General features: G+C 40.5%; 1 protein-coding gene across 12 annotated transcripts in view; it reads right to left on the bottom strand.

Moving 5' to 3' along the window:
* Positions 1-25,865, bottom strand: part of PLEKHM3 (pleckstrin homology domain containing M3) — a 229,420-nt gene that overhangs the window by 80,543 nt on the left and 123,012 nt on the right. For all 12 annotated transcript variants that reach the window (XM_064286748.1, XM_064286745.1, XM_023541989.2 and 9 more), the window contains one exon: positions 9,605-9,668. In XM_064286748.1, the coding sequence (XP_064142818.1) occupies positions 9,605-9,668 (64 nt within the window). The remainder of the gene's footprint in view (positions 1-9,604; positions 9,669-25,865) is intronic.

Genomic DNA, 25,865 nt, shown 5'->3' with positions numbered 1-25,865 from the left:
CCTGGCACAGAGTATGTGCTTAATCAATATTTGTTTAATGAATAAATGAAAGGGGGAAAACACTGAACCAGGGATTTGGTGATAGAGAGAGTTGAGCTCCTGTTTCTGGGAAACAGGTGGGATGTTAGGATTGAAAACTCTGCTTCTCACTCTGGCTGGACTTCTTTGCAGCTCTAGACATACAACAGAATCTTTATTTCTAAGGAAAATGAGGTGATACTATCATTCCCATTCTGTGAATTTTTTTTTGAGATGAATTATCAAAATCATCCTGAAGCATGGAGGCAGATATTCTTTAGAAATATCAACATCTGTAATGAAAATATTCTCCTGCTTACATTCATGACAGAAACACAGTGAATTAGCTCACTGAGGGGTATGAGGCTACCATGGCCTGAAGTCCTCTTCCCATGTCTGTTTGCTGGCTCACTCCTATGGTCCTTCACATCTTAACTCAGAATCACAGCTTCTTAGAAGCCTTCCCTGACAGCCAAGTTACTAGGTGTTCCAGTTATTAATGCTGCAAAACAAACTACCCCAAAACCTGGTGTGTAAAACATCATTTTATTACGCTCACAGATCCTGTAGGTCAGGAATTCAGGCAGGATACAGTGGACACGGCTTATCTCTGCCCCATATCTGTAGCCTCAGATGAAAAAGCTTCAAGACTAGGGGTTGGAATTATTTGGAGATGTCTTCACTCACATACCTGGTAGTTGATACTAGGACTCAGCTGGACTATCAACTGTATCAACTACATGTGGCCTTCTCCATACAGTCTCTGCATGGGATAGTTTGGGCTTCCTTACAACATGGCAGCTGAGTTCCAAGAGTGAGTGTACTCAGAGAGCACCAGGTTGAGGCTGCATCACCTTTTGTGAGCTAGCCTTGGAAGTCCCATAACATCATTTCCATGGTCACAAGCCCACCGAAATTTAGGCAAGGAAACATAGATTCCCTTGTTTGAAGGGAGGCATGTCAAAGTCATAGTATAAGAAGGGCACATGGGATGGGAGATGCCATTGGGGCCATCTTTGCAAAATACAATCTACCACACTGGGGTAGATTTATCTCCCGAGTACCCTGCATTCAATTCCACTGAGCCCTTATAAAATACCTCTCTCAGACTGTGAGCACAGTAAGGAAAGAGACTGTGACTTATCTACCCTTTCTCCTCTGTTCCTAGCGTAGTGCCTGGCACACAGAAGGCATTCAATTGAACTGAATATTTGTTCAATTGAACTGAATAGAAAGGAAGAATCAGAGGGGCTTTTGGGCCCCCTTTCATCCTGGCTGTTGGTGGTATAAAGGAAGTTTGACTAGAGCAATGGAAGAAGAGTGAAGAAAAGTGTCCACATGCTTTTCTAGGCCCAAGGCTGTTCCCTGTGAGTGCATCTTACGTGGTAGAGAAGCTTTTGCTTTCTGATGTCTCTCAAGTTGTGTACAGGAAGTAAGTACAAGAATCATGACAGGCTTCATATTTCTTTTTTCTTGAGCTTTCTAAAAAGTATTATTTTCTTTGATTGCTTAATATCTCTGTGCCATAAAAATGGCAAACCTGAGATTACCCAGAAGGCTGGCCGTTTTTATACATACACACTCATGTGGTACAGCAGAAACAAGGAGTCAGAAAACCTGGGCTCCAATCTTGGTTCAGTCACTTAGAAGTTGCCTAGCTTTAGCAAGACAGCTGATTTTTCTAAATCTTAGTTTTCTTGCCTATAAAGTGGGTAGAAGAACAGGCAGGCCTGCCTCCCTTACAGAGTTGTTTGGGAATGATGCTCTTTACAATAAAGCAATATATAAATATGAGGTGCTATTATGACAGGATATGGTGGTTTTAAATTACGTCCACACAGTCTTTGACTTGCCTCCTTTCAAAAGGTGGCATCTAGTTCCCTTCCCTTAAGTGTGGCCCAGACTTAGTGACTCATTTCAAAGGAACAGAATGTGGCAGAAGTGATACTATCTGACTTCTGAGGCAAAGTTATTATAACAAAGATGGCCTTGCTTGGCTTTTACTCTCTCAGATCCTTTACAAGCCAGCTACCACGTCATGAGGCAATTAAGCAGCCTGTGGAGAGGCCCAGTCGGGAGGAACTGAGGCCTCCCACCAACAACCAGCACCCACTTGCCAGCCATGGAAGTAACCCACTTTGGAAGCAGTTGCTCCAGCCCCAGTCAAGGTTTCCTCAGATGACTGCAGACCCATCTGACACCTTGATTGCACTGTTATAAAAGACCTCCTGCCAAAACTGCCCAACTAAACTGCTCCCCAGTTCCTGACCCACAGGAGAGCCAATTAATGTTTCCTTTTAAGTTCTGAGGCAATTCGTTACACAGCAGTAGATAACTCATACAAGGAATATGCCCTATTAACCAGCCAATAGTGTGGTAGGCACTTGTGTTTCTCTGATCATGTGAGGGGTTAGTTTTGATCCCAACACTCTTCTACGTGCTCTATGTTTCTACTATCATTCATGTGTGAGGTGGCAGGCTGAGGGGCTAGGCGAGGGAGAGCCCAACCCACCATCTGTAAGATCAACACTAACTTTATTCTATATCTTTGAGTAAGTGTTCTTTGGAAAAACAGGCCCTCAACTAGTCAGCGGTATGATTTTTTTTAACAAATGGAAAACAGACAGACAAACCCGAAACTAAAAAAGGAAAAAAAAAAGATGATTGGAAGCTAAAGTAGAAGTGGGGCCAGCAAACAGGACTCCCAGAAAAGTGATTTTAGACTAACCACCGTCCAATTTTGTGGCAAAACCCTCGATACTACTATATTGTCTCTACTAAAGGCGATTAGGGTTGGCTTCTGAAATCTTTCTCTCAATTGAGCTGCTTCTCACTGGACAATGGGGCTCTCCATCCAACACTCAGAACACATGGTCGTCTCTCTGATCCGATTTACCAAAAAAGGGTAATAACTTTGCCCTTGTTGTTGTTGCTGTTAGTTGCCCTAGAGTTGGCCCCTGACTCGTGGCCTCAAAATACCAAGCACGACAGGATCGGGCCGTTGTGATCCAGAGGGTTTTCACTGGCTGACTTTCTGAAGTAGGTTACCAGGCCTTTTTTCCTAATCTGTCTCAGTCTAGAAGCTCTGCTGAAACCTGTCCAGCATCATGGCAACACGCAAGCCTCCACCGACAGACGGGTGGTAATTGCGCCTGAGGCGCATTCGCCAGGAATCAAGCCTGGGTCTCATGGAAGGTGAGAATTCTACAACTGATCCACTACTACCCTCAACTCTGGACTTGAAAAAACCAAACCCATTGCCGTCGAGTTGATTACGACTCATAGCCACCCTACAGGACAGAGCAGAACTGCCCCACAGGGTTTCCAAGGAGCGGCTGGTGAATTTGCACTGTTGACCTTTTGGTTAGCAGTAGAACGCTTAACTACTATGCCACCAGGGCTGCAACTCTGCCCTTAGTTATCCACATTTTTTGCCACAGCCCTGCCTGCCTCCCCTCATTCTTTTAATGCATCTGCAGGCCAGGTGTTTGGTTGCAGTTGGGCACGGTGATTGGGTCTGCAAAACAGAAAGCGTTCTCTCTGGGCAAAAACTAACCAGTTTGCATAAAGAACAACCTGTACCATCACCTTATTAATCAGCTGCTATAACCCACTTGGAGCCCTGGTGGCGCAGTGGTTAAGTGCTCGCTTGCTAACCAAAAGGTTGGCAGTTTGAACCCACCAGCTGCTCCGCAGAAGAAAGATGGGGCAGTCTGCTTCTGTAAAGATTTATAGCCTTGGAAACCCTATAAGGCAGTTCTGCTCTGCCCCACAGTGTCACTGTGAGCTTGGTTTTTTGCTTTTTATAACCTGCTCAGCTAACTGACTGCATCACCAAAACACCAAAAAGCCAGGAGTCATGATCAGCAAGATTCTGAAGTCTGAAGGCCTCTGAGAGGGGTCAGAAGACCTGGCTCCAGTGCTGACTTGGTCACTTCACAGTAGCCGTCACCCACCACCCCCACCCCAGATTTAAAACACCCTGAGGGCCTGAGCCTGAAGGCGTGAGCTGTTTAGCTGCTCCAGATACACCGCTATCCTGAGAAACGGCTTCCCATTTGCTCTGCTACCAACCTGCCAGTCCTTTGAAGAATCACATTCATCCTCTTCCCTGAAAAATCTTCTAGGAAACACTCGCGGTCAAAATCCACTTATTTAAAAGGCATAATTTGGCCCTCAAATAACTTACACTTCTCTCTCCTAATTCATGAATTGGTTGGAACCACCCTGGATAAAGTAGCTAACAGAGATTTAGTGATGTTTTAATGGAGGCCTCATTCCCGCTGGCCCCAGATTATGCTCAGGGGTTTCTGAAGGCAGTGCCGGCCGCAGTGGACACAGGCACTGGCCACAGAACAACACAGGCGAGCTGTCACGCTTTGTTTTTCTGCTTGTTAAATCTGAAAGCTCCTAATTAGTTATCCTGCCCGCTAATGCCTGGGTGGACAATGGCGGGGGGATCAGGGGTGCTGAGAGGCTATGAATACAAGTTCTTTGGGCTCCTGAGCATGGGGACCGGTGACTTGGTTGTGGGCACTGAGGCGCTGTGTCCCTGTGGGCTGAGGATTCAAAGACGTCAACCCCCATGTGAATAAAGGTCATCACCTGTTACTTCTTCAGTTAAAGGGCAGCCGTGCTGGGTGCCCACTTAGGCTCGTCAGCCTTTGTCTGCTGACTCTGTGAACAGCGCCCACAGAGAATAAAATTGTCTGATGCTGTGTCTGCTTGGTGGGGCAGGGCTATGGAAAATAACTCACATATCTTCCTTGAAGAAAAATTCAGCCAAGTATGTTTTTAAAAAGTGGTCCTCAAATGCCTTAAATATTGCCTTTTGATGACTGCACGGGCTGGCTAGAAAGGCTTTAAGGCAGGACCACCATTTGCATTATTTCTTCAAGGGCTGATTCTGACAAATGATTAGGTCACACTGATAATTACTAAGGTCTGAGGGCTAGAAAAAAGTTAACAGACAAGTTAGCTGTTCAGGAATGTTTAGTGAGTGTTCAGAAAGTTTGCAACTTTGAAGAACTCACCATTATCCTGACATTTAAAAAGCTGAGATTTTTATTTGGTTTTAGAATTCTGTGCCTTATAGATTGACATTTCTAATTTTGTTTTGTTTAGGGGTGAACATTAATTAGTTTGCTTTTTTTGGGCAGGAGGAGAGAGAGCTAGTAAGGCAAGGCTAGTTAGTATATGTATTCATCCGCCCATCCACCCATTAATTCATCAAACATTTACCTGCCCCCATAAGTTATGTCTGTTGCTTAGTTGATGTGTTGTTGCTTTAATATAAAACAAACCGTCTGCAACTAAAAATGCAGCATGCCTTTGAGTGCGGAGGGTCCTCGCCTCTGGCATCCTTCCCACTTCACATCTCTTTAGTATTTCAAATCCCAGACTTTTCATGAAAATTTATCTGTTGAAATCTCCCTCTCCACCAAAGGTCATGTTGTGTTTCATTTTGTTAACAAGACAAATGAATTTATGTCAAGATAATAATAATTTATTCTTCTCAGATAATATATTTCACATTAACTGGGATTTAAACTGCCTTAATTAAAGGTAGGGTCTACTTTGGAAATTTAGGGCCCATGGAAGATAACAATGAGGAAATGAGTTCCTCAGATTGTCCCACTTAAGGGAGCAGGGAAGTGGGTGTGAGGTGGAGTCTGTGGGTTGGGAGGGGCTACTCAAACCAACAGCCTCACCCTTGGGATCATCCAGTATCCTTTCTCATGAATCATGTACAAATAGAATCATTCAATGATTAACTTACACATGCCCCAAAGGTGAGTAACACCAGAAGCGTTAGTCATTAATATACATTTTAGGTTTGTCACAAGAGTACAGGTAGCCAACATTTAGAAGTCAAATCTGACCTTTTCTTTCAGCAAGTGAGAGGAACTTCAGAAAAATTCTCCTATCACTTACATGGCCCAAGGAATGACATATTAAACCAGGCTTCTGATTTGCACCTTAAGAGCAACTAAGAACTCCTGAGCATTAACTTACATATACTAATGAATTCTAACTGGTAAAATTTGGAACCTTTTTATCAGCGTCTTGAAAGAGGCAAGAGTGAGTAGGGGATAGCTTGTCACACACTTAACAGGGAAGAAGGGAGTCATAACATGTAAGATTAAAAAAAAAAAGATAGAGCCAAGTATTCTTCCTGGCCTAGTAGGAGGAGGGCCAAGGAAAAGGGGGCATAAAATGAAGACAGAGGCTCTCCGAATCCTAGAAGCTTCAGCTAAATTGATGAACTGAGTCTATCTGCTAAAACTTTAGGGATTGTTACTTCTAAAAAGGAAACCAGAGAGTGACAAGAAGGTACAAATTTTTTGGTTCCAGAATTCCTTCAGCATCTTTATTTTCAGTATAATTTATATTTTGTGTACTATATTATTTTTAAATTATACATGATTAATTTATAAACTCCCTTTACCATGTTTATTAAGTTCTTTCCTTTTTTCTTTGAGAGGAAAATGTCTATGTTTTGTTTTTTTAAATAAAAGCTAATGGGAAAAATCAACTTCTCTTAAGAAAAATTTGTGGAAAAGCATCTGTGCCGTTAGGAAGGATATTTTTAGTATTATCATTATTCAGGATACATAACTCTTTGTTCACCTGTTTTAGTTTATCTGCTTTTCCCTGAAAAATCTGTAAACTGAAATTCAATTTTCTATAGTTACTTTATAGATAGATCTGCTTTTATAGAAACCTCTGTTTTAGGAGTGAGGAGGGGAATCAAGCATGGAGAAAATAATTTACTCAGAAACCCCTGAAGATGACATGAAACAGGAGGGTAGAGCAGCCAGGGGAGGCCAAAATGGCGCAGAGGCCAACATGGGGGTGGCAGTTGGGTCGGTTAGGAAAGGCGGACTTTGCTGGTACCACTGACACAGTTTTTCTACAAAGCAGTAGTATATACATTTTACTTTCTCCTTGTGTTCGCTTCCCTTTTATATTTGCAAGAACAGATCTAGAAAACGTGCTTGACATTTACTCAGAAACTGAGGGAAGATGGGGTGGGGGTGCCCTTCTGTGTTGATAGCCAAGATGCAGACAGATCAAAAGCTAAATCCAATTTAACCCACCTCAGGCAGAAAAAGTAATTGAATTAAACTTCCTCTAAATATGATAAGTTTGGGGCTCTTAAAGCCAGGCACAAAGAACCAGGTTGGAGTGAGCTGTTAAGTAAATGGATACATTGAGCTCTAGCCACCCCGCCCATGGGGAGCTTGATAAGCTGCTGATTGCCTCTATCACTTTACTACCAAGGCTGAAAACTGATTAAGCTGCTCCTGGGGCTTCTGGACTAATGGCCTGGCCCACCAAGAATACTGCAGCCACTGATTCAAGTAAGCTGCCTGGCATGTATGGTTTGATTATTACAAAAAAAAAAAAAAAAGAAAAGTAGGGGGAAAAAAAAGACAGCAGGGTTTGGAAAGCTTTAAAAAGCAAGCTTTATTATGCCAAATGGAAGAACTACTTTGACGCCCTAAAATGAATATGGAATTACTCTGATTCTTTCTCTTCATCTGATATCAAAACTCGTTTTTGAAAGGCATCCTCAAAGAGAACTCACTTTGGAGCCCACCCATTCTATTTTAAACCACCTTTACAAGAACGGTCTGGGCCTTTAAAGGTACTTCTCAAGTGATAGAGTCTGGGTCCTCAGATACTATGATCAGGAAGAGTCCTAGAAACTAGATAAATGTATAGTGGGGGTTTTAACAGATTCTTTTCCTTAGACGCTATTCGAAAATCATAATTAAAAATATACCCCTTCCCACCCTAGCCAGCAGATCACTGCCATTTGACTATGTAGTAAAGGGCCCGGGAGTTGGACTGAGGGGTGGGGCTGCTAAAAAAAAAAAAAAAAAATGTGCAAATAGGTTTAAGCTTGACACTAGAATGGAAATTAACAGCTAGTATAGGAAACCCTGGTGGTGTAGTGGTTAAGCGTTCAACTCTACCAGGCACTCCTTGGAAACTCTATGGGGCAGTTCTACTCTGTACTATAGGGCCGCTATGAGTTGGAATCAACTCAGTGGCAATGGGTTTGGGTTTTTTTTTTTGGTTTTATTCTCTCAGACCTCCCTAAATAAACTCTGCAGAACTACTTCTGCCATTTAAAATAACTTCTCTACGTCCAGGGTGACAAAGAGAACACAAAAGTTTTAAGTTTTTAAATAAGAAAAACACCTTGAAGTGTAATGTAATGACTGAAGGATCTGAACACATTTATTAAGTTGATCTCATTTTCTCTGGGCAAAACAACCAAATACGAAACAATTACAGAACAGAATACAACAGTTTGAGATACTCGGAAAGTTGCCACATTTATTTTTAAAACTGTCTCTAGAAAGAATTAATAGATATCTAGAGAGGAAAGTAATGTTTTTATTTAGTGTCTAACAACTCCTTGGGGAGTTAACTGTTGATTTAAATGACTCACCAAAGCTTAACACATTCAGCATTTAGGACTGAAAAGACAAAATGGTTTTATTCCTGGCTGCTAACCTGGTCAATCATTAAAAGGACACACACTATTAAAAGTATAACAAGATAATTTTTTTACTGTTATACGCTCTGCCATATTTTACTAAACTTTAAAAGTCATCCACCTTTTGGCTTCAGAATAAGTCAAAAGGCTTAATATATTTGTTGTCTTTTATATATTTTTTCTCATACAACATTTTTACCGAGATATAATTCAAATAGCATAAAATTCACTCTCAAAGTGTACAATTCAGTGGTTTTAGCATATTCACAAAGTTGTGCAAACATTACCACTATCTAACTCTAGAACATCTGCATCACTCCAAAAATAAACCCGCACCCATTAGCAGTCATTTTTCATTCCCCAGCTCTCCTCCGATCTCAGTAACCACTAATCTACTTACTGTCTCTATGAATTTGCCTATTTTGGGTATTTCATATGAACAGAATCATACAGTATGTAGTCTTTTGTGACTGGCTTCTTTCACTTAGCATGATGTTTTCGAGGTTCATCCATGTCGTATCATTATCAATTACTTCATTCCTTTTTAAGGCCTAATACTCCACGGTGTGGATACAATTTATCCATTCATCTTGATACATATTTGGGTTGTTTCCATTTTTTGACATTATTTTATGAATAATGCAGCTATGAAAGTTTGTGTACAAGTTTTTGCATGGACATGTTTTCAATTCTCTTGAGCACACACCTAGGTGCGGATTTGCTGGGTCCTGTGGTAAATTTTAGGGTCACTGTGAGTGGGAATTACTCAATGGCAACGGGTTGGGTTGGGTTGGGTTTGGTTTTATGGTAATTCCATATTTAACTTGTTGAGGAACTGCCAAACTGTTTTCCACAGCAGCTGAACTACAGCAATGTAGTCCTCACAACATTTGTTATTGTCCTGTAATATTTTTTCTATCAATTTGTTTTCCAACCTGAATAGAAATTAACTGAATATCAGGACTTGTGGTGAAAGCTATCTCAAAGATCGAGAATTCGGGTGCCCAGAACAAAATCAGCGAACAGACTTCTCTAGAGGGAAAACGAGATGAAATGGCCCCTCCAAGCGCTTACCTGCTGCAGGTCGGCGAGGGAATACAGGTGGATCTGTTGGAGGAGGTATTCTCTGGGGAAAATTCTGAAAACAAGGGCAAATACACAAGTGAATTGTAGTGCTGCCACAAAACATACTTTTGCTGATAAGTTTCTAAGTCTCATTCAAGAATCCCTCCTCTCTGCTCTCCCCCATCTAGACCCCCCCCACAACCTCTGCGAAACATGTAATAAATAGTACCCTTTTCTCAGATAGTCTTCTTCCTAACATAGATATCAACAGAGAAGGAAATGCTTGATCTGTAATTTCCAATGTAATCTGAGATGCTAGGAGTGCCATGTCGTGGTGCTGCCTGAGGGTCAGAGCACTATGTTTTTTTGTCTGTGTCTGTAATAAGCTATGAGATCTTTTTGGACAAGTCCCAAAACCCATCTGGCTTCAACTTCTTTACTGTAGAAGGAGGGTGACTGAACTCAATGTCTCTGTCTTTCCAGTGTTATTACTCTATGGCTACATTAATAGATTTTGGAGTTGAGAAAAAATAAATTGGAGTGGCACCCTGTGTGTCTTTGTCTAGAGGCTCCTATGGCTCTTATTAATGGGGACAGTGGTACTGAATATCACGTTAATTAAAGTCCAACATCTTTGGCTGTCAGTTCACAGCATCTGGATAGATGAACAGGGGGTAAAAAAAAAAAAAAAAACCAGCCAACAGGTACCAAAGTGCCCAAGCCCACCCAGCGTAGGTGGTTAGAAAATACTACCAAAAAACCACATAAAACAAAATGAAATCCATTGTGCTAGCATTTTTTCTCTTTGTCCCAAGTGGTACTATGCAATTGTCTTGTGTACTATGTAATTTTCTTCTCTAAATGAAAGAAATAACCAATTTATTCAAGTAACATTTGTGTCTGTCCACTGTGCCAGGCACTAGGAAGACATCTATGAATAAGACAGTCCTGGTATCTGAACTCAAGGTGCATACAGTCAAGTGAGGGAAAGATACAAACTAATAATTACAGTACAATGATCAAATGATAAGAGATACGCATGAGCTACATTTATTTGGAATGGTCTAAGATGGTGGATCCCAACCCTGGCTATTAGAATTACTCGGGGAGCATTTAGAAAATAACAGGGCATGCACATGGATAGACCCCAGAAATCAGTGTTCCACAAAATAAAATAAGACAAAAACAGTCCTGGTGACTAGTGTAGCCAAAGTCAGAACCACTTGTCTAATATCTAGCTCATTTGGAAATTCATTATTTAATCTTTAAATTAAGCCTTCATTACTTGCCAAATCCTACAAATTATTCATTCTTCCTTCCTTCCATCCATTCATGCATCCATCTACTCACCCATCTCACACTGTGTGCCAGATCCTGGGTCGTAAAAAGGGTTAACACGCTCACCAAAAGGTTAGAGGTTCGGGTACATGCAGAGGTGCCTTAGAAGAAAGGCCTGGCACTCTACTCCTGAAAAAGTTAGGCACTGAAAACCCTATGGAGCACAATTCTACTATGACACACATGGGGTCACCAAGAGTCAGAACTGACTTGACAGAAACTGGTTAACTAGTGTGCTAAGCACTGTTACTAGGCCAATGAAGAAAGAGCAGTAAACCAATTAGGCAAAGTCCTTCACCCATGGAGGACTGTGGCAGGCATATTCTATTTTGGAGCTTTTCTGGGAAGTAGGACAAGTATATTTGTAGTATTTTACTCAAAGTTCTTTCCACTCTAAAATTCTATGACTTTTATGACTGGGAGTATACAGGCTATAGGAATTATTTAAAAATATTCCCTAATCATATTGGTATACCCTTACTAGAGTGCTATACCCAGTCAGTCAGTCATTCAATCAACGAACACTTACTGAGTGCCTAAAATAAGCCTGGCCTTGTGCTAAGTGCTGGAGACAGATTTGTTCATGAACAAAGTTGATGACCAACAAAGAGAATTTTTAGTTTCTCCTTAGTAGGCTGGGTCCTTCTTGCTTCTGAACACTGTTCATTTTTCTCCTTCTCATGATAATAACTAATAACTAACTGACTTTGGTCATGCTCATCTCTAATATTCTTTCAACATTATGCATACAGCTAAAGCTAGCTAGATATTTGTTTCTATGTGTCTACATCTATTTCGCATGTTTATTTTTCTCTCTGGCATTAGAAGAGATTCTAAATCCCCCCAGAAGCACTTTATCTACTGTCTCCGCTCTATCACTTTTCAGGGTCTAGTATTATAATTTACATCAGGTCAGTCATAACAGCAGACACAAAGAACTGGAAAATGTAATATATATACAGGAAAGATAAAGAACTGAGTTTGTTGTGTCTGGAGAAGATGTTGTGTCCAGGAGATTTAGTGGTGGCCATAAAAAATACAGACTTTTAAGGCAGATAATGTCAATCAGCTTTTCTCCCCCAAGGCTGGAAGTTACAGCACAAAAAATACGAGATGACACTTCTTGAGAGGGAAAACTGTGAGGTATAAAAATGAGTATCTTATATTAATGCTTTTTTATATATAAATAAAGGAGAAAAAACTTTCCTAGCTATTTAGAGGTAAGGACATGCCCTTCTGCTTATAGGAGATTAAGAGTTTTGAAGGCAAGGCCAGGTAATTAAAGGCTCACTGCTCCTGTGGATATTGCTTATTCTTCCCACTGCCTATGTATGCAAGGCAGACTGAATTTGAAAGACATTCTGTGAATATCTTCTTTAGGCAGACCATCCACAGGGAAAGCACAGGTTAAGTAAGGACGTAAAAGCCAAGCCCAGGAAAGCTGGGCCATAGCAACTTCTCACTTCCGTAAGGCCAAGGGCTTTTCCCTGCTGTGACTTAGGTCATGCAAGTTAGTCTGTCTTATAGGGGCCCTTTAGGAAATGGAGGGAACAAATGGGGATTTCTAAAGGCCACTTCCCCTTAAGTTTTGATTTGTAGAAGAGGTTATGGAGAATTTGTATGCCGAAGGCACGCTCAGGTAGCATTAATCTGCCTTAGGCTGATCTGACTAGAGAAGGCAGGGTCCTGCAGAGGACACAGAAATGAATTTTCACCCACTTCAGGGACTGCTGGGTGAGCCGTTCATGTCTAGAAGGCAAAGGTTGGTATTCCCTTAAGACAGTCACTTCAGCATTAATTTTACTATTAACATATCCAATAAAAAATGGCTGACTATTTGGATTTTTTCCCAGAAAACGTGACTTGTGATCTCTACCGTGCATGAATATAATGCAAATGAAATCCAGTCCTATGAACTTTGTGACTCAGCTACAGTCGTGGAGACAATATTTTCAGAACCTAAAATCAACACACATTTCATTGTAATATGTAACTGCTGAGTACATAACATGTGCCAGGCTTGGAAATATGCAGAAGACATAGCTTTTAATATCAGAGAGCACGCAGACAAGTGGGATAAACAAGAAAATACAGTAAAACCTGCGAAAGCTGGAAGCTGTGCAAGGCGGAAACCTGTCAGAGAACGAAAACTCAAATATTTTCCACTAAAATGAGTGATAGAAAATGGTAAGACTGAACCCTTTCAAAGGTGGAAAACTTGCAAGACCTGGAAAAACAAGGCAGTCCCGTCAAGTTCCGGCTCTCACAGGTTTCTCTGTAGTTGCAGTTCATGAGGAGTGCCGAGATAGAAGCATATGAAGGGATGAGGAAAATGTGCAGGATATTTGTTTAGGAAAGGCTCCCTGGAGAAATGACAAGTCAGAGTTAACCTGAAAACACAGAAGGATGGGTATTCCAGATAGAGGGAGTAGCATGGGCAGGAGCATAGAGGCTATAGAGCAAGTATGCTGCTTTCAGAGAACTGGCTGGATGGGTAGATGAAGGAGCTGAAAATGTGCACATGTTTGGGAGGGGGGAACTGCAGAGGATAGGTTAGAAAGTTAGGCAGTGGCCAGACATGAGGGATCTTGAATGCCACACTAAAAGTTTACCCCAAAGGAGAGGGGGTGCCATAGACGTGCCTTAAGAAAGATAATGACGTGGTTAGACTTGTGACTTTAAAAGATCATTGACAGAGGAAGAGAATGGGAGAAGAGATGGAGAGATATTTTCCTTGGTAAACTAGGTGAGAAATGATGGGGGTCTGAATAGAATTAAAACAGTTGCACCGGGGTTGGAGAGAATGAGCCTACTACAAGACAAATTTCCTTAGCAGAATCCACAGGTCATGATGACTAATTTGATATGAAGACCAGGAAGGAGCCTGGGCTTATTCACAGTTTTTCAACTTGGCCAAGTAGATAAATGGCTGTTCCAATTACTGAGATACGAAATAAGGACACAGAGTAGCCTTTTCCGGGAAAGGGGCAGTTCAGTTGTTAGGACAAAGAATTGTCTGTGGAAGGTCCAAGTAGAGTTGTCCAGTGAAATCCAGTCAGAAACTTGTGAGGCCTCAGTCTACACGTTTTAGGTAAAGCCATGAGAGTGAATGAAAACCCAAGACAGCACATACTGGGAAAAGAGAAAGAATTGGACCCTGGCAATATAGTAGTACTATTTAAGGCATGCATGTGGGGAGAAGACTGAGAAGGGACAGTTTGATAGGGAGGAGAAAAACCAGAAAAGCCTGCGTCAGGGAAGTCAAGGAAGGAGAGAATTTCAAGAAGGAAGAAGGGGGTCAATGGCATCAAAGGCAGTGGAGAGGTCAAATAATATGAGGAAGACTCTTAAAGAGTGAGGCCTGAAAGCGCCTGCCGGATTTGGCAGACAGGAATTCATCAGTGACCTTGCAAAGAGTGGTTTCAGGTGAGGAGGGGAGAAGCCAGACTGCAGAGGGGTGAGTGGATTACTCTTTTAAGATGCTAACCTTAAGGAAATGAGAAATTGAGACGTTGCTACAGAAGAATGTAAAAATAAGAAAGGATTCTTGATTTAAAGGTGGGAGAGACTTGGGCATATGCTAAAAGATAGAAGCTAGTGCAGAAACAGAAGCTGAAGTTAACAAGAGCAAGGATAACTGAGGAAACCTGGCCCTGGAAAGACTTAGAGGAAATGGCTGTGGACCCAGCTGGACGCTCTTGGGTGCTCTCACTTTCTCTCTCTCTCTCTCTCTCACAGACACACACACACATACACACACACACACACGTACTTTCTTACTTTAAACGCTTCAAGTTTCTACTAAAATGTTACATAAAAGGTAATTAGTAATTTCATCCAAAACTTCAACTTTATCAGGAACTGAAAGCTACAGCCTAACTGAAGGATATCTGACTTAGCAGTCCCTTGGTAAACATGATCCTTGCTACAGGAGGGTGCTGCCTTTTGTCTTCTGATGAGGCTGCTGCGTTTAGGGCTTTCTGCGTATTAGGAGACCTCAAGGCCCCAGAGGTCTATTAATCATCAGGTCTGCCAGCACGTCTACTGTAGCGGGCCAACCACATAGATAGCCCTGCTCACGCCAATGCAAGTTCATCTGGTCGGCCCTGACACCCAAGCCAAAGGACAAATGTGATAAGAAAAGTCAACTACACACTTCACTCACCCATCAAAGGAAGCCACATCAGCTGGCAGGTAGTATTATCAACTTCTCTGGTACCAGAGAACACTGAAGAAATCTGCTAAAGGACCGTGGACATCAACGAGCACTATCGTTTCTGGTGCCAACATTTCACATTTTATCATCTTTAGAACTGCCACACCGGGAAGGTAACTGAGGCTTCACTTAACAGATTGTTCCAATGAGAAAGGCGAGAAAAGATGAGAATTAAAAAGGAAAAAGGTCATATACGACCCAGAGTTCTTATATTATACAGCCAGGGTAAAAAATGCAGAGATAATTGACTAAGAAATCAAAAAGCAGCAGTCTTAACAGAAAAGGTAGGGGGCCTCATCCCATTTGGTACCACTACACTAAGCCAAATAAATCAAGACTTATTTAAACTGACTAATTTCTGAGGACTTCTACTCAGTTTCCACCACACTGTGATGCTTATGAGAGAAAAAGGCCTGGGTCAGGCTCTGAAGGAGGCAGACCCTTCGCAGGATTTTGTTAAATTTGATAATATTGCCAGTTCCCTGAAGCTCAGTCCTTAGAAATGCACAACTGGCATTTAAAAACCCAATGGTTAAAATGTAAAAAAAAAAATTGAAATGGAAATATTTCAGCACATACAAGACAGGCTTTAAAGAAGAAGAAGAAAAAAAAAACCACAACACACACACACACACACAGAGATAACACCAAAGGCAAACCTCCAGATTTTGATTCTAAAGGAGCAGAGTCTAAAGGAAGAATAGGTAGAGGTGCATAAGAAATAATTTAGAAAGGGAAACCATTTATTCATGTAGTACCACTGTGTTTTCCAAGAATGTGCTCCAGGGTAGGTAATTTTTACTGAGGTGAGACAGCCACACTGTCTTTCCTTTGGAGGGCACATGCATCCACGCTGAAATAAGCAAAAAGCACTGTAAAGCATCCCTAGGCAGAGATGCAATTTAGTGTTCTTGATATGAGCTGCGAACTCTTCCTGAAATAGTTCCATTAGGCTGAATCTGGACAGGACTCATACTCCCAGCTAACGGAAAAACAATGTTAAATCAAAGGCAGATATTTTGATAGCAATCCATGGGGAAGAAACAAGCGTCCATCATTTCTCTAGGTTCCTCATTTTGCTAATCTCCTTGGCTGAAAAAGTGGCAAGATTGCACTGGATATTGTATCTTGGCAGATAGTCATGGGAAATAAGAGTTTCTCTTAGCCGTTCACTCAGAAATTGAGTTGAAGTTTCTTAGCAACAATTTAAAGCCTGGAGTAGAAATAGTTGGGAAGTAATTTTGGTTGTGATTATTCTGGGGTCTGATGATAAAAGTGACAGATCATATCACAGCTGTTAATCCTTAGCTCAAATTCTTAAGGCATTTTTTAATGGTTGCAAGGATGTAACACTTTTCCTGCAATGAATTTTTGTTGTTGTCTTTTAGGAAATTATTTTAGACAATTAATGTATATTTCATCTAATCCAGGAATAAGATACAATCACTGTCTAACAGTCTGAAGGACTTCTCAGTAAATAAAGAGCTACATAACATTATAGCAGAGAAAAGCTAATTGGTTAACTTTCCAGAGTTCCTTCTTCTAAGTTTATTAATCTATTTAGTTTTGAATGACACTGTCTTTTGCGGACAGCCTGTAGCTCCTTTTTAGGGTGCTGATACTGGTAGTATTACATACATATAAAATTTGCTGAATTTGATCTCTGGAGTAAATGAAGAAAGGGGGAGGAGGGACTAGCAGATCAGGAGGTTAAATGACTTGAAAATAAAAGTTCTAGAAGTCATTCAAGGGAAAAGGGACTCTTGACGTAGGATGAGAAGAAATGATTTCTTAAAAAAAAAAAAACTATTGAAATGACATAATCTATTTTAGTAGTTTCTGAGTCCTGACAGATTCATGAAGTTAATCCGTTATGGCTAAAGTCCCAGCTGCAGCTAATGACACTTTTAATTAGCTAACCTGAAAACTAGCCACAAAAGTCTGGCTAATATTAAGTCTCAAAAAGAATACAGAGTTGTATTCATTTACTGAGCTTAAAGAAGTGTTATCAGCACACCTGAAGTGCTAATAATTACTGGTCTTGAATGAGACTAATTTAGTGATAATATTGTTGTAGAACAGGCTTGTTCTTCCAAAATTCAATATTAGCCAGACTTTGTTGGCTAATAATTAGCTGCAGTTTAGATCTCAGGTTTTTTAGTTATAAGATATTCCTTATACGTGGTTCAGAGACATAGCAAGTCCAGTCTGTGTAGACTCTGTTTTAAGAATTAGGTTGCCCACAGAGATATACCTTAAAAAGCTAGCTTCCAGCCTCCTAAATTAAGCTTATTTGATTCACAACAGCATGTAATCTTTTCTTTCTGAAACAGATAATCAATACGTTTGACTTTTTTTTGGGGGGGGGGTGGTTGCCACGAAATGTCTATTAGCCCATTATTATTAACTCATGCAATCTTTTGTTGAGCACACTGTATAATATCTTCATTCACTTCTTCCAAGATTAATCGTATGTAGGCATGCTCACACATCAAAACACCATTTTCTCTCAGTGATTCGTGATGCTGTAGGCAAATATTTACTGGCGTAAAAAGATATTTACAATATACTAAGTGTCAAAGACCACACCCTTTAGGATGGATTGCACCTCACAACAAAAAGAAAAAAAAAAAATCCTCACAACTGTACTAATAAGCAACATCATTATAGAGAAAAGACTGAAGTTGTCAAGGATTTCATTTTACTTGGATCCACAATCAACACCCATGGAAGCAGCAGTCAAGAAATCAAAAGACACATTGCACCTACTGCAAATCTGCTACAGAAGACCTCTTCAAAGCGTTAAAAAGCAAAGATGTCACCTTGAAGACTAATGTGCGCCTGACCCAAGCCATGGTGCTTTCAATCAACTGATATGCATGTGAAAGCTGGATGATGAATAAGGAAGACCAAAGAAGAATTGACGCCTTTGAATTGTGGTGTTGACAAAGAATATTGAATATACCATGGACTGCCAAAAGAACGAACAAATCCGTCTTGGAAGAAGTACAATGAGAATGCTTCTGAGAAGCAAGGAAGTACATCTCACATACTTTGGACATGTTATCAGGAGGGATCAGTCCCTGGAGAAGAACATGTTGCTTGGTAAAGTAGAGGGTCAGCAAAAAAGAGGAAGACCCTCAATGAGATAGACTGACACACTGGCTGCAACAATGGGCTTGAGCTTAATAACGATTTTGAGGGTGGCACAGGACTGAGCAGTGTTTTGTTTTGTTGTCTATAGGGTCACTATGAACGGGAACTGACTTGATGGCACCTAAAAACAAGTGAAATAATTGGGTTACAAATAGTACATATAGAGCACTAAGAGTGAGCCCTAAGGTAAACTATGGACTTTAGTTAATAATTATGTAATCAAGATTGGTTCCATAGAATGTAAGATGTTAATACTAGGAGAAAGTGTGCAGAAGGAGAGGGGGTACATGGGAACTCTGTACTTACTGCACAATTTTTCTGTAAACCTAAAACTATTGTAAAAAATAGTCTATTAAAAATAGTATGTAATCAGTTTTTTTTTTTTTTTTTTTTTAATCTCTAATTGAGAAGACTAGGGCTGCAAGAAAAACCAGAGAGGAATAATTTTGAAAAGGTTAGTGAATATAGTTTCACAACTTGAAGAATAAAATCAATTATCACTGAACTATACATGTAAAAAAAAAAAATATACATGTAGAAATTACTGAATTGGCATGTGTTTTGTTATGTATATTTTCACCACAAGAAAACAGAAAAAAAAAAAACAGTATGTACAGTATGAAACTATTTTTATGGGGAAAAATCATCTGTAAAGGAAAAGGTCTAGAAGGATACACACAAAAGTGATAGAATAATGACTTTATTTATTTATTTAAAATGATGAACACTATCAAAATCAGTTTGACCACAATCTAGATGTTCATCAACAGATGAATTGAAGGCGAAGCAGCCAGGATTTGCTGAAGGGTTGGATTTTGAGTGTGAGAGAAAGGTACCTGTCCTGACTCACTGGAGAGATGAAAGTGCTATTAAGTAAGAATGTTGGAGAAGTAGTTTGCAGTGGGAGTTGGGGTGGGTAAGGATATTAGGAACCCAGTTTAGGATATACTAATTTGAGATGCTATTAGACATCCAAAAGACATTTCAATCTTCCGGTTTAGCCTCACCTTCTGTGACTTTAGGAGAAAGCCTGACACTTTTCCCTGGGAAACTGAGAAGGAGTCTTGGTAAGTCAGATGGCATTTACGGGAAAATGGTCTAAGAGCTGTAAAAACTGCTAAAGTTTGCCTGAAGACAGAGGAGGCAAGGAGAGTTCTGACAGAATACATACAACATGCACACCAAAATAAATAATGTTGCTAATCAAATGGCAATCTTTATTTATGATAGAAATTTCTCACTGGTCAGAAAAGCTAATATTTCAGTAGGAACTAATCCTAGATACGATCATAATTTCAAGTAGAATGTGAGACCAAAGACAAGAAAAAGGTGGATTTAGAAGGTGGAAGAATCATTTCTGGTATTCTCTTGAGACTCCCGAGTCTAGAATGGTCCAAGCCAAGGACTAAACTTGACAAACATGTAGAAACAAATGTTCCCCAAGAACAGACATAATTCTGCTCTAAGCAACTTTGATAATGCTTTTAATATTGCCTCTTGGCCTCAACTAGTGTTGGGTGGAGCCCTGGTGGTACAATGGTTAAGTGTTTGGCTGCTAACCAAAAGGTTGGCAGTTCGAATCCACCAGTTGCTCCTTGAAAACCCTATGGGGCAGTTCTACTTTGTCCTATAGGGTTGGTATGAGTTGCAATCGACTCGACAGCAATGAGTTTCGAGTGTTGGGAACAAACTAGTTTCAAATTTATATAATAATGTCAACTGTGGATTCATCAGGTATCCCCAGCCCCTCTGCTGATGACAGGGAATGGGGAACACTCATGTATACATGTAAAATTTCTAGACCATCTTCCCCTGGGCTGTATGATTTCATTTCAGCACTCAGAAGAAAAAATATGGTTTAATTCAGGATTTCTGAAAAGCAAGCACAAAAGACTGGTATCAGTCTGGTAATGTTTTTAGCAGTCCAAGGTAAAATCAGAATAGCAGAATGAGTTTTAAATCTATTCAATTTTTAAAACTGTTCAATATTCTGAGGCTGTTTACTTATTTTTTTAAGCATTATTAAGTTCATATCTGAAATGACAGTAAGAAGTAGAAAGTAATGTTTTGTTTGCTTTTATGTCTTTTTTGACTAAATAAAGACATATATAGGGCAAATCTATCTCCACATTTTTGTTTTAAATGTACAGGTCCATGATATTGTAAAGTTCTGGCAAACACTGACCTAGAGAAAATGTACTTGTTAGCGCTAAGCCAGTAGCCATGGATGGCTCTCCATGGCTGAATGTGCGTGCAGTGAGCACAGAATGTGTGTCAGAATGCCCATCTCCCTGGGGTTCAGGGGACATCACTGTCTGCCACCTCCCTGCCTTCCTTGACACTCTCCTACATGACTTCAATCAAGTCTGCAGGAGAATTAAGAGTCTAGAGACCTCCTGACAGCACATCGCCAACAGCAAATGTGATGGGGAAAGCAGGAATGATCTAATTATCAGAACACCTGGGTTTAGTGTGGGCTCTGCCGCTTACAAGCTTTGTCGCTTTGAGCAAGTTGCATAGCACCTTAGGGTCACAGTTCCTTCTCCTCTCTCTAAATACCACCTGCCTTACCTACTTAACAGGGTTGTTGTGAAAAACAAGTAACATGTTTATGGGAAGGTACTTTTTAACTGATAAAATCATACTTATCTTACAAACAGTAAGCTATTGTACAAATGTGAGATGATAGAATTAACAAACTTTTATTGCATGGCTAGCATGTGTTGTCTTCTACTGTAGATTACAAAGAATAGGAAAATTTGGCCTTTAGGATACTTGTCTAGTACCTGAGACACCAGCAAATTCTATTCTTACTATTTAATTACATGTATTAGGAGTCAAAACTTCAAATGCCTGTGGCCCCAGGCACCACCATGAATGAGTGGAATGGGCTGTGGATAAGAAAAGCAACAAAGTGCCATATATTATATGCCAGTGACACTGGGTTTGGGGAGACTATAGGAGCAGTATGGTAAACCAGAGTGCCCAAGCCCCCTATCTAAACCTGACTGCTGCTATGTGGGAATGAGGGAAGAAGTACTGTGTAATCAGAGCTTCTGACTTCCCAAGAGAAACCAGAAAGCATCACTCTCTTTCTGTGTGCGTGCGTGTGTGCGTGCGTGCGTGTGTGAACACTCCTGATTATTAAACGCTCGCAACTATTTCAAAATTGCAAAACATGGTGGGGGCCATTCTTATACAGGCCAAACAAAACATGTCTGCAGGACAAACCTGGCCCTGAGGTACACACTGTTGTTGGTGTTAGCTGGCACTGCACTGGCACCCAACTTATGGCGACCTGATGCACAACAGAACAAAATACTCCCTAATCTTGTGTCATCCCCATGACGCATTATAGATTACACTGTTGGGATCCGTAGGTTTTCACTGGCTGATTTTCTAAAGTAGATTGCCAGGCCTTTCTTCCTAGTCTGTCTTAGTCTGGAAGCTCCAGATGGAGGCACAGTTAGTGACCTTTGATTTATACACATCCTACTGTTCCTGTGTTCAGTGGCATGTGGAGGGCTGAGGCCCCTTCTCGCTCTTCTTAGGTTCCTCCTGCTCAAAAGCTCCGCTGATGACTCCTGATCCGGATGTTTCCTGACACTGCCCTGCATGACAATATTTTCCACGGAGTTCTTCATGCACCTTCATGTGTGGACACTGTAAATAATTCTTCTTGTGAAAAGTTAACTAGCTCCTGAACCGATTCAGCTGGGTAGCCATCTGGGATTCCTCAGAAACAGTGAATTGTCAGCACTATAAACATTTTAGGCTTCCTGGAGGACACTGACTTTCTAAACTAATCACCCCTGCCAGTCAAGATTTTCGGTATGGGTTCAAGAACAAGGCGTTCATTTAACAACAATAACAAAAACAGTGAGGATGAAAACCGGACAGTCATCATAATGAAAAGCCTAAAAGCAAACTGTGACTTCCCTAATAAGGCAAAGACCAAAGTTGGCTCCCTGGTGGTCAAGCACCAATACAATTAATCAGTCTGTTTTCAGTTTTCTCACGACAGCAATATTAACAGTTTGTTTTATTCTGTTTATATGGTGCTGACAGGTCTTCAGCATGTTGAGCCTACTTGCTAGAGATTAATGGCCACTCTTATACTGAGGTAAAAACCAGGCAGGGAGAGAATGCCTTTTATAACTAGATAAGAACTGGATTCTTTTTTTTTTTTTCTCTGTTCCCCTACGGCACATCAACTCTTCCTTCTTTTAATTTCTATCAAGAATTACAGGATTAGTAGCACTCGGTGGGTTCACCTCACTGTCTAAACTCCCCCAGTTCGGCTGTTATATCCCTAGGTAAGACAAAACCTCCCAAAAGACCAAACTCACTGCCCTCAAGTTGATTCTGACTTATAGCGACCCTAAAGGACAGAGCCGGACTGCCCCGTAGGGTTTCCAAGGCTGTAATATTTACAGAAGCAGACTGCCACATCTTTCTCCCACGGGGCAGCAGGTGTATTTGAACTGTTGACTTTTGGGTTAGCAGCTGAGCACTTAACCACTGCACCACCAGGGCTCCTTCAGGTGAAACAAAGGAAACCTTTAATTGCATATTGATTTGGGGTAAATTTATCATCTCTAAAGGCATGTCGGCTAGTTTTGTTTTTAAAAAGTCAGATTCCATCTAAACAGGAAAGATAAGTGTGAGGTAGCCTTCGGCAACAGGAATTTTGCCATTATTAGGTGGGCGCGGTTCCTCCTTGTAGCTCTGGTTATCTTTGTAGACACTGAAGAAGGTAGAGAGTTAAGTATAGCCCAGCTACTGAAAGTATGGACATCTCACAGAAAATCTCTTAGAGATATTTTACTAAATAGTCACATTTCAAAATTAATTGGAAAGATTTGAAATCTTACAAGACCTGACCTTTTCTTCTTCCCCACCTCCCTACCTCCCATGAAAGTTGTAAGAGTACTGCTTGTTACTGGTATAGTTTTCTCAGCCCCAGATTAGAGAGAAACGGTAACCCCAAAGATTATTTGAACAGTATGTAATTTTATGGAACTCTAAATGACAGAACTATACTGTGGGAACCCATCCATGTGCCTCCTCTACAGTTCTGTAGGAATCATTGTCTTACGTTTGTTCTTAGGGAACTTCCCTCTCTGCCCAATTTATGTAACAACTGCATGGATAAGTCCCCACTGGCACAGGACTGGGCAACGTTTCATTAGGTCATACATAAGGTCGCCATCAGTTGGAGCTGACTTGACAGTAACTAACAACAGCATACCCAGGAACTGCAGGTTAGGGGCCCTGGCTAGCTTTTCAGCCCACTTCCCCTTGCTCACTCTTCTCTTGAAATAGTAGCACAGAAGAGAAAAGATTGTTTTCAGTAAAGAGGACATCAGGAGGTGATGTTTAAGTGGAAACCTTTCAACAAAGATCTTAAAAACCAAAGACAAGAACATCCTAGGATAAGAAAGCAGTAATAACAATAGTGCCTACTATGTAAAGGCACTGTTGTTCGCACTTCAGTTGTATGGTGTTGTGTTGCTGTGTGCCATCAAGTCAATTACAGTTCCTAGCAACCCTATAGGACAGAGTAGAACTGCCCCATATGACTTCCAAGGCTGTAATCTTTATGAGAGCAGACTGCCACATCTTTCTCCCATGGAATGGTTGTGGGTTTGAATGGCTGACTTTTTGGTTAGGAGCCAAGCACTTAACCACTGCACCACCAGGGCTCATTTTGTATAAACCTTTTGTATTGAAAGAAGAGTTAAATAATGATTTGTGCTTGAAGTACAGGAGATTTGAGAGAATGAAGCAATATATTAGTCTAGATTTTGGTAGATCTTGAATTCCATACTTTAATAATTTATCTGATGTGAAGGTTAGATTAGAGAAGGAAGACACCAGAGTTAGAATAGCTGGAAAGATACTGCAATAGTCCTGAGACTGAACTGGGGCGGTGCACTGGAAATAAAAAAACAAACCAAACCAGCTGCTGTCGAGTCAACACCAACTCACGGCAACCCTGTGTGTGTCAGAGTAGAACTGTGCTCCACAGGGTTTTCAATGGCTGCTTTTTGGGAGCAGATTAACAGGCCTTTCTTCCAAGGTGCCTCTGGGTGGACTTGGGCCTCCAACTTTTTGGTTAGCAGCCAACAGTGTTAACCATATGTACTATCTAGGGGCTCCACTGGAAATGAAAAAAGGGGAAAGATTTGAGAGTTAGCTCAGGAACAGAACCAATTAAATTTTTTTGACTGATTAATTTGTTCTTTATTTGTTCATTCATTCATATGTTCATTTGACAACTATTTTTGAGGGTTTAGGATGGGTCAGACACTGTGCTAAATGACAGGTAGGAAAATAAGGAAAAAAAAAAAAGAATTTGAAGATGACTCCTTCCCCCAAATTGGACTACCAGCCATTGCTCAGTCATCTAAAATGACATCCGTTCATCTATTCCGTCTTCCCTCCCTCCCTCCATCTATTCATCCAATACTTATTGAGCATCTACCCTGTCTCAGGTACTATGCTACACAATGGTCATGAACTAGTCCAGAAAGAAAGAAAAAAAAAAAAAAAGACTGCTGTCTTTATTCTTACAGCATTGGGAGTGCCTTCTTTGTAAACTTCCATTTCTTTCCTGGTGGTCTGGCCATAAGGCCCAGTACATGGTGGTAAACCACTAAACTGCTGGAATAGCATAGGTATTCTTAGTCATCCATATGAGGAGAGGACCTCCTATTTAATTTCTAAATGTATGCCCTGATTTGGCATATTTTAACCAAAGTAAAATATTATATAGTATCTAAAATGATTCCCAAGTATAGATTTTAATATCATCTAAAAATATAGGCAAAGAAAAACAAGCTCTGAGCAAAGTCAAAAGGCACTGAAAATAATAGCATAAACATACTCTGAATGTTAACAAAAATCTTATACCTAGTATAGTTGGTAAATTGGTTTGAGCCATATGATTCTGTTGCCTTACAGGAAAAGCTATGATCTTTTAAAATTAAGATATACCTAGATGTTATAAGAATAAATCCTGACCACTTTCTGAAAAACAATTAGGTAATGGAATGACTACCGCCAAGAAGTATTTTGCTTTATGGCAGCTGCCTTTTCATTATTATTTTATGAGAACCAGTCTAGATATTATGCATCCTTTACTATCTACATTTGGCTCTTTTTTTAAATGTCTTCTTCGGATGCCTGGGGTCATTTCAGTTTCTTTGGATCTAGTTGGATTTGAAGCTGCAAACTACATCACTTTAATACTTTCCAAAGGTTCTCAGGCACCTTGGTTTACCTCCAAAAGATTCAGTGTGAATAATGTATACTGCTAGTCATTTCTATTAAAACAAAAAAATTAAGAAGAATTTTTAGGGACTTACGAACACCATCAACAGATTCTTTCAAGTATAAGTGAGTTCCTCTATGCCAAGGGTGTGAATTTAAATGCCAATAAAATCTAATGTAAAAGAAGGAGTTTGATGAGAGCAGACACATTCTAACTTCGATCTTATTTTGAGGATTTGAGTCTCGTTTGGACTTGTGTGCTCTATGAACTCCGGTTAGTGATGG

The sequence above is a fragment of the Loxodonta africana genome, chromosome 6 (assembly GCF_030014295.1).
Source record: "Loxodonta africana isolate mLoxAfr1 chromosome 6, mLoxAfr1.hap2, whole genome shotgun sequence".
Classification (NCBI taxonomy): Eukaryota; Metazoa; Chordata; class Mammalia; order Proboscidea; family Elephantidae; genus Loxodonta; species Loxodonta africana.
This window is presented reverse-complemented; position numbering and strand designations above follow the sequence as displayed.